General features: G+C 64.4%; 2 protein-coding genes across 2 annotated transcripts; both read right to left on the bottom strand.

Moving 5' to 3' along the window:
- Positions 1–250: 250 nt before the first annotated feature.
- On the bottom strand, positions 251–4,173 carry LOC115647838 (lens fiber major intrinsic protein-like). Its single transcript, XM_030554673.1, has 4 exons — positions 3,814–4,173; positions 1,584–1,748; positions 951–1,031; positions 251–436 (listed from the first exon to the last, which is right to left on the bottom strand). The coding sequence occupies exons 1-4, from the start codon at positions 4,171–4,173 to the stop codon at positions 251–253; spliced, it is 792 nt and encodes a 263-aa protein (XP_030410533.1).
- Positions 4,174–7,631: 3,458 nt separating this feature from the next.
- On the bottom strand, positions 7,632–8,481 carry LOC115647842 (aquaporin-5-like). Its single transcript, XM_030554678.1, has 2 exons — positions 8,406–8,481; positions 7,632–8,043 (listed from the first exon to the last, which is right to left on the bottom strand). Exons 1-2 carry the CDS (start codon positions 8,463–8,465, stop codon positions 7,828–7,830), a joined length of 276 nt encoding a protein of 91 aa, XP_030410538.1. The 5' UTR covers positions 8,466–8,481; the 3' UTR covers positions 7,632–7,827.

Below are 8,481 nucleotides of genomic sequence, written 5' to 3'. Positions count from 1 at the left end.
AAAGAAGAAAGAATTAAATAAAAAAAAACAACAACAAAGAATACCGGCTCCCCTCCCCCCCCGGGGTCCCCCGGCCCCCCCTCGCTGTCCGTAAGCGAGCACAGCATATTCGGTCCCTTCCGTCTCCCCTCCGCTGTGATTCCTACCGGCCAGTCAGAACTACAGTCCGGATACTGGGCCAGGCTTTGCCACTGGTTCCATCCCCGCCCCGGGGGCGCGGTGTGTCTGGGGGCGCTGCCCGGGCTCCTCTTTATAGCGCCTGCGTTTTCAGCTCCATAGGCTCCTCAGGGGGCTCCGGGGGGGCCTGCCCTTCCGCCACCTGCTCGCCTTTCAGGATGGCCAGCCGCTCGGCCAGGCCCCGCATGCGGGGGCAGAGGACAAAGTCGTAGAGGAGGCCGGCCAGGGTGGCCCCTAGGATGGGCCCTACCCAGTACACCTGGGGGAGGAGGCACAAGGGGCACGGGAGTTATGCAGAGCCATGATCGGGGGTTTCGTCCATCCGTGAACAACCTGCCCCGCCACCCCCTGCTTCAATCTCCTGTCCCTTCATACACCCCCAACCCCGCTGCTGTGGGAGCCTCCCTGTTGCCCTAGATTTCTCTCTGCCCCCTTCCTCTGTAGCCCCCTGCCCCCTGGAGCAGCCCCCTTGGATCTCCCAGTCTTGTTTCATCCCTGAAATTCATGGCAGTGGGAGTTAGGGGAGAGCATATCACTCTGAAAAGCCACTTGACCTGCAGTGATGAGACCCAAGACACAGGCCTGAGCTGTTCTCAGTCCATCCAGCAGGAGGCAGCACAGCACACTGAAATGCAGCTCCCTCTGGGGAGGGACATGGCAGCTGTTTATACAAAGATCATTCCACCCAGCACTGAAATGGGGATGGGACATCTTGGGATGGCTGGTTTGGTCCCAAAGCAAGGTGGCTGCAGAGACTGCGCACCCCTCCTTACCCAGTGGTTGGAGAAGTTGCGGGTGATGGCGGCGGGGGCGAAGGACCGCGCAGGGTTCATGCCGGCTCCCGTGTAGTACATCTGCAAGAGTGGCAGCAGGAAGGTGAGGTTCCCCCGAGATCCCAGACCCACCCATCCCACAGCGCTGGCTGGCCCAAGGGTGGGGGCAGGGGAGTAGAGCACCCATGGGAGGGGGTTGGGGTCCCCAGCTGCAGGGTTTGTTAGGTCACTTTGGGTGCTATGCCCAGGGCTCCCCCCCCCTGTCCCTGGGAAGTGCTGTAGCCCACCTCTCGATAGTCACAGCCATTTCTACCCCCCACTCCAGGGTCTCTATGGTGCATCTGGCACCCCAGAGACCCCGCTGCCAGGGAGACCCAGCATAGCCCCTGCCCTGACCCCCCAGCCATAGAGGGGCGGTGGGTGACGGGGAAAGGTTTATGCAAAGGCGACCAGGCATGGTCGTCCATATGCAAATTTACATAATGCCTGGAGCCCTCCAGGGCTGGGTTGGGGGGGTCTCCGCTCTGCAGCCAGCGCCTGGGATGAGCCCAGGCTGGGCCCAGCCTACTAGGACCTGCCTATCCAGGGAGCAGGGCCCCAGGTCTCGGGCGGGGAGATCCCATGAGGCGTTACCCCGAAGAGGTGTCCCAGGGCGAGGGAGAAGCCGATGGCCAACGCCACCGAGCCCACGCGCCCGTTGTGCCGCTCGTCGTATGTGGCAAAGAAGCAGAGGACGAACTGCAGCGTCAGGAAGATCTCCACAGTGGTGGCCTGGGCCAGGGTCACGCCGGGGTGGATCTGCAGTGGGGACACACAGAGAGAGGGATCCAGATGGGATCAGCAGCACCCATCCCAGCACTGGGGGGGCAACCTCCCCAGGGTCACCCCTGCTTCCAGCTCCCCATCGAATGTCCCTGGCCAGTATCGGGCCCTCCCTGCAGCAGCTCCCTTAGCCCACACCTGGCCAGGTTTCCTGCACCCCCTGTCCCAAAGCTGCAGACCCTGTCAGGAGAGGGGGTGATAGCAGCCCCCCCACCGCTGCGATTCCAGCCCCCCAGCAATCCCCAGTCTGCAAGGGGCGCTGCTGAGCAGACTCGCCCTCCCGGGGCTGGAGACTCTGGCTGCCACTGGGCTGGGAATATCAGATCCACACCCCACCCCCTCAGCTGAGCACATCGAGCCGGGGGCTGCGTTGCTGTTATGACTCTCCACAGCCTGCAGCGACACCTGGGGGCGCAGGCCCCATAGGTGAAAATAGCTCCCAGAGGCCCACACCGGCCCAGCCTTTAGAGGGGCATTGGTGGTGGGGGGGGAAGGGTCTAGTGACAAATCCACTTCTCCGGCACCACTCCGCTGAATGCCACGGGCCACACAGGGCTCCCCAGAGACACAGCGGTGCTAAGGGGAATCTCCACTACCGGTCAGCTGCACAGGGGCTAGGACACACGGCAGAGCAATTCCACTGCAGATCCAGAAAAGGGCAGCATAGGAGTGTCTTTCTCCCTCTCACACACACCCATACAACTGTACATGAAGTCAGTGGAGGACAGGACTCTCCCAGGCAGCCACAACCGCCCGCCCAGCCATGAATAAGCCGCTCTGTCTGGTGCCAGACACAGTGCACCCTGGCCGGGGGACTGAGCCGCTTTGCAGTCTCCCTGGGTGGGAACAGCGTCTGATCAGCGGGGATCTGCTGTTTGCCTAGAGCTACTGGGAGAGCTGCTGAAAACTGCAGGCAGGTCCGTGCTCCGGCTGCTGGCGCTGGGAGCAGAAGAGGAAGGGTTTGGCTCCCGGGGAAACTTAGGCGCACAGGGACAGTGGCGTGATTCCATCCCCGTCGCGGCACTAGTGTGGCTCCTGGCTGCTCTGGAGTAAGGAGAGACTCTAGGCCCTGTGACGCCGGGCTCGGGATCCCTACGGGTGTGACGGCAGTCCAGCTATCGGGGCAGCGTTACTCCGCTGTCTTCCTGCCTGTCAGTTTCCCTGTGCATGGCTGCGGTGGCCCCACTGCTGGGCTTGGGGGCCCAAGCCCCATGCGCTCAGCTCCTGGCACAGCCCTCAGGCTGTCTGGATGCCCCGGCACGGGACTGGTGGGTCTCGCCTGGCTGGGAAGATAAACCCAGGGGCACAAAGCCGGCTTTGGGAGGCAGATCTCCCTGCCCTCAGGGATCCTTTCTGCCCCGTAGCATGGACCCTCACATCACTCTGCCCTGGGACCCCCAAATCACTCCCTGCCTTGAGAACCGCCCCTCCACCCTCACCACTAGGCTCCCCTTCCTGAGCTAGGGAGGGAGGGGACCCAGGAGTCCTGACACCTAGCCCCCACTCTTCCCCCCGCTCTAGCCATTACATCCCACTGCCCTCCCTGAGCCAGAGAGAGGACCCAGGAGTCCTGATGCTGCTGCATCCCCCTAGGACAGGCCCTTTCACAGACTCCAGCATTGGCAGCTGTGGGGGGCAATATGGCACGGAGGGGCCTGGGTGCTCATTCCTCCCACGCGGGGCCCACGGCTCCGGGCGCAGGCAGCCCCAGGTGCGGACGGGGTTGGGAACGACGGCTGTGCCCAGCATGGAGAGCGACTCACTGCTCTGGTCCCCGTGTCACCGGAGATGGGGCAGGGGGTTGGGTCGGAGCCCCATAAACCAACCATCTATTCATGGGGGCATTGGGAGAACAGGACCCTTGCCCCCCAGGATCTGGGGTCCCCCTTGTCCCCACTGTGGGGTCCTTTCCCAGCCTGTCTCCTGGTCCAATCCCAGTCCAACCCTGCCCCCATGGGAGTGCTGAACCCCCTCATCCCAGGGGCCCCTGAGCCCCCCTGCCAAGAGGCATCCCAGCACCCCCCAGTCCCCTCCAGGTTACCGTGTTGAGTGCCAGGTTGCCGCGGATGGCGGCCGGCGTCAGCCCATACAGCACGGCCGCCCCGGCCACCCCGCCCAGCACCTGGGCCACCATGTAGAAGGTGGCGCGGAGCAGGGAGAGCTGGGCGCCCACCAGGAAGGCGAAGGTGACGGCCGGGTTGACGTGGGCCCCGCTGACATGGCCCAGCACCTGCACCAGGGTGGCCGCGGCCAGGCCGAAGGCCAGGGCCACCTGCAGCACGTTGAGGGGCCCGACCCCCCAGCGCAGCGAGGCCCCCAGCCCGAAGAAGACGTAGATCATGGTGGCGAAGAACTCGGCGAAGACGGCCCTCCAGAAGGAGGGGGAGCGCACCTCCCACATGGCGGGGGGCATGGGGGGGCGCAGGCTGGGCCAGGCGCCTGCAAACTCACTGCCCCCGCCGGCTCCGGCTCCTTTCTACGGGGGACGCCCAGGCTGGGGGGTTTATATGGGGCCCTTGGTCCAGCCCAGGAGGTGGGATTCGGGACTGGGACTCTTAACCCCTTCATTGCCTGCAGCAGGGATGGGCTGCGCTTGGCTGTATAAAGGCTCCCCCTCCCCGCCCTGGCTGATGCCAAGAGGGAGGGACAGGATGTGGAAGGGACTCGGGGGCAGCGGGAGTTGGGGGGGTGACCCCCGTGGCAACGACTTTCAGGAACCCCTGCTCTGCCCCCACCCCAGGAAGAGGCCTCCTGTCCCGCCAACCCAGATTCAGCCACTCCCCGCCACCCAAAGAACAGGCAGAGCTCAGGACACCGCGCAGGACTGTCTGGGAGGGACAGACAGAGCTGCCCCCCAAGTCACCTCTTCTATCCTGTGGGGGAAATCAGGGACTCCTTGTCCCTGGCGTCCAGCCCTTGGGGACTCAGCAAAGTGGAGGGGGAGGTAGATGCCAGGCAAAGGGGGCGTTATGGGCCCGTAATGGGCCGAGGGGGGCTGGGTTCTCTGGAGCAGCATGGATCCTCCATGGTATTTCTGGGGAACCACCAGCCCATGGGGGGGTTCTTCTGGCCTCATCCCGGGGAATCCGAGCCCCTCAGGACACCAGAACGACTCAGCCCTGGGTCAGGCCCCGTCTCCTGCCATGCTGGCTCCTTGTGGCCACCTGGCAGAAATGCTGCCAGAGCAGGAGAACAGCTGCCCAGACTGGGGCATGGGGCAGTGGGTGGGGGCAGGCTTCCCCATGCACCTCAGCCAGTGCCCCCAGCCCCCAGGCACTGCCAGGCTCCCCCCAGCTCTGCTGATTCCCCTCACTCCCCATCTACATCCCCCATTCCTCCCACCCATGCCGTGCTGCCCGCCCTTCTTGCACCCTGCGGCCCCACGCCAGTCTGGGGGCACCACATCAGCATCTGGCAGGGATCAAATTGGGGAGATTTTTTTCTCTTGGCCCTGGGTGACAAACCCCCCAGGGCTGCCCCTGCCCTGCCCTGGCGATCCCTGTGCTGGTGACCTCTGTGCTAGTGTGAGCTGGGCGGGCTCTCTGCACCCCTGAGATGCCCAGCGCCCTCAGTACTGTCAGGGTGGGGTTCTGGCAAGGAACCGGGTGATGGAGGTTACCCTGAGCGGAGGGGCCAGGGTTAGGCCTGAGCCCAACCCATGCCACTGCCGGGATCCCCACCCCGAGCTGGAGGCACGGAGGTCAAACCCCATTCCCATCTGAAAGCACCCCTGGATCAGTCCCCTGGGGGCTGCAGGATCAGGCCCGTGATGTGCCCCTCCCCGCTTGCTTTCCCTCCCTGGGATTTTGTCTCTCCAGCACTTTGCAGCCCATTCAATGGGCCCAGTTGTTTGCTAGGAAGGTTTACTCAGCGCTGGCTTAACGGGAGCTAATTCCCCCAAGCTGCTGGGGATTAGCTGCGGCAGCCCCATTGGGCAGGCGGGCGAGAATCTGCCAGGCCTGCAAGTGGCCATGATAATGGGTTTGCTTTGCTCAGCACCCACCGAGCGCCCGGCCGGGCCTCAGCTTTCGGACCCGGGGGGGGATGGGAAGCAACCTGCCCTCACTCACAGCTGCTCTGCTTTAGTTCAGGGTCTGACTCTCAAATTCAGGAGGGGGAGCCTGCGGGAGGCGCTATTTGTGATTGGTGCTGTACACCCCTCAAAAGCTTTATGCACCCACAACCGCCCCCCCCCCAGGGCTGATCTCCCTGATTTATAGCTGGGGAAACCGAGGTGCATAGACTAGCAAAGTGACTTGCCCAAGGTCACACACAGCAAGTCTGTGGCAGAGCCAGGACCAGAACCCAGGAGTCCTGGCTCCCAGCCCCCCTGCTCTAACCCACTAGCGCTGCTCCCCTCTCGTTCCTGGGGACAGAACCCAGGAGTCCTAGTTCCCAGCATCCCCTGCTCTAACCCTTTGGCCCCTGCTCCAGTGCCAGCGCGGAGTGAAGACTCCCCAGAGACGGTTGTCATGGTTGCAGGGATAGTTACCCCTCTGCCCCCCCCCAGCGTCTGCCCTCACGCCTTTACCCCAACCCCACAGCGGAACTCCCAATTCTCCCACTCACAGACTGGGCCCTGGGGCTACGGCCCCTGGCGGATCCATCCTGCTTCCCTGGCAGGTCCAGCTGGGCCCGGCCCCCACGGCTCTCCGGGCCCTGACACACAGTGACCAGGCAGCAGTTCACTCAAAGCCGGCTTTAATCGGGGCAGCATGTGGGGGGGAAGGGGGTTAAACCCACCGACGGGGCGCATCCCTCAGATCCTGCTATGCCGCTCGTTCGGCCACCCAGCTCGGCGGGTGCCAGCCGGATTCCCCCGAGCGACATGGCCGTTCCAGCCCTTGCCTCGGCCCCTCTGCCCTCCTGTGTTCCCGGCCCTCTTCCTGCCCCAGGGGTTGCTGAGACGTGGGGTATCTCGAGCCTGCTTGTTTTCCCTGCCAGCCCCCCGTTAAATGAACCCGGCCCATCCGGGCAATACCGGTCCGTCCCGACGGTTCATTCCCTCCAGCTTCAGCTGCCAGGCACTGGACCCCGCTCTGCCTTGGCCTGCCAGCCTGCCAAGCCCTGTGCCCCATGGATCACACATGGAGCAGGTCGCTCCAGAGAACAAGCAGCCGGCTGCAGCCAGAGTGGGGGGACCCCGCTCCCAAGTGGTGCCGCTGGCTTGTTCTGGGTGCGATCAGCAGTAACCTGGGGGGGCCGCGTGCGAGAGCCTGTAGCCAGGGTGGCGTGTGTCTGTGGGGCAGGGGAGAGTCCAGACCTATGAGCAAACCTAGCTTGCAAGGTGGGGGGGGGGCATGAAGCCAGAGGCAATTTTGCCCTTGATCTCAGTGACTGTGGGTTCCGTGTGGCACCCACTGATCAGGCTGCAGATGCTGCAGCGCAGCACCCAGCCCTGGCCCCAGCTGCTTTGGGGCCCCCGTCTGGAGTGTGGGAATAGCAATGGCACAGGGACGTGGAGGGCCCAGCGCCCTGCAGTGAACCAGGCTGGGCTACGCCACCCGCTGCTGCCAGCCTGGGAGCAAACCAATAATTATCAACAGTCAGAGGAGCCCTCGGGCTCCCAGCCAGCATCAGGGCTGTGGGCATGGACAGTGCCAGCCTTACCCTGCTCTAACCACTAGATACCACTCCCCTCCCTAAACCAGAGATAGAACCCAGGAGTCCTGGTGCCCAGTCCCCCCCACTCTAACCACTAGACCCCACTCCCCTCCCTAAACCAGAGATAGAACCCAGGAGTCCTGGCTCCCAGCCCCCAGCTCTGGGCACAGGCTACGCTCTGTCCAAAAGTGGTGGCCCTGTTTCCCTGAGCCCCAGGACTGAGCTGTGGCGAGTTCTGATCCAAAGTGGCCCTGGTCTTGCCCGTCCCCTGCCCCCACCAGTGTATGCTGGGTGCAGCTGGCACCGGAGCTGGAGCAGCACTAGGGGTGGGGGTTGCTCAGTGGGGCTAGCAGGAGGGCGAGGGTGGGCTGGATCACAACAGGAGGGGATGGTTCATGGAGGCTGGAGGGTCCTTGGGGGGGCAGGACGGGGTAGGGGAGGCCAAACCCACTCAGCGCTGCTCCCCCTTGGGGGGTGGCTTGGCCCGGGTGGCATCCTGGGGGGCAGTGGAGAGGGAGGAGCGGGACATGCTGGCCGTCTCCACTATGTCAATGTCCCGGCAGGTCAGGCAGGCGACCAGCTTCTCCCGGGAGGCGCTGGAGGCGAAGAGGAACTCGTAGGAGAGGCCGGCCAGCACCGCGCCCAGTGAGGGGCCGATCCAGTACACCTGGGGGGGGAGGACAGGAGTCAGACAGGGCCCAGCGAGACCCCGTACACCGGGGGGGGGAATAGGGGTCAGACAGGGCCCAGTGAGACCCCGTTCACCAGGGGATGGGGGGGAACAAGGGTCAGACAGGGCCCAGTGAGATCCCATACACCGGGGGGGCAGGAGAAGATAGGGCAGGTCAGGCAGGTGACCAGCAAGATCCCATACACCTGGTGGGGGAGGGACATGTGCTCAGGATCGCCCCCCCGCCACGCCCACTGCAGGATGCTCAGCTCCAGGTCATGGACCCAACATGGTCTTTGCTGGCTGGGCCAGACCCAGCGCCCTGCTGTGCCCCCCACACGCGCCCCAGCCTAGCTCACCCAGTGGTGGTCCCAGATGCCCGTCAGGACGGCCGGGCCCAGTGATCTGGCTGGGTTCATGCTGCCCCCGGAGAAC

The sequence above is a fragment of the Gopherus evgoodei genome, chromosome 3, assembly GCF_007399415.2.
Source record: "Gopherus evgoodei ecotype Sinaloan lineage chromosome 3, rGopEvg1_v1.p, whole genome shotgun sequence".
NCBI classification, from domain to species: Eukaryota; Metazoa; Chordata; order Testudines; family Testudinidae; genus Gopherus; species Gopherus evgoodei.
Note: the sequence above shows the minus strand (reverse complement) of the source record. Positions and strands in the feature narration are given on the sequence as shown.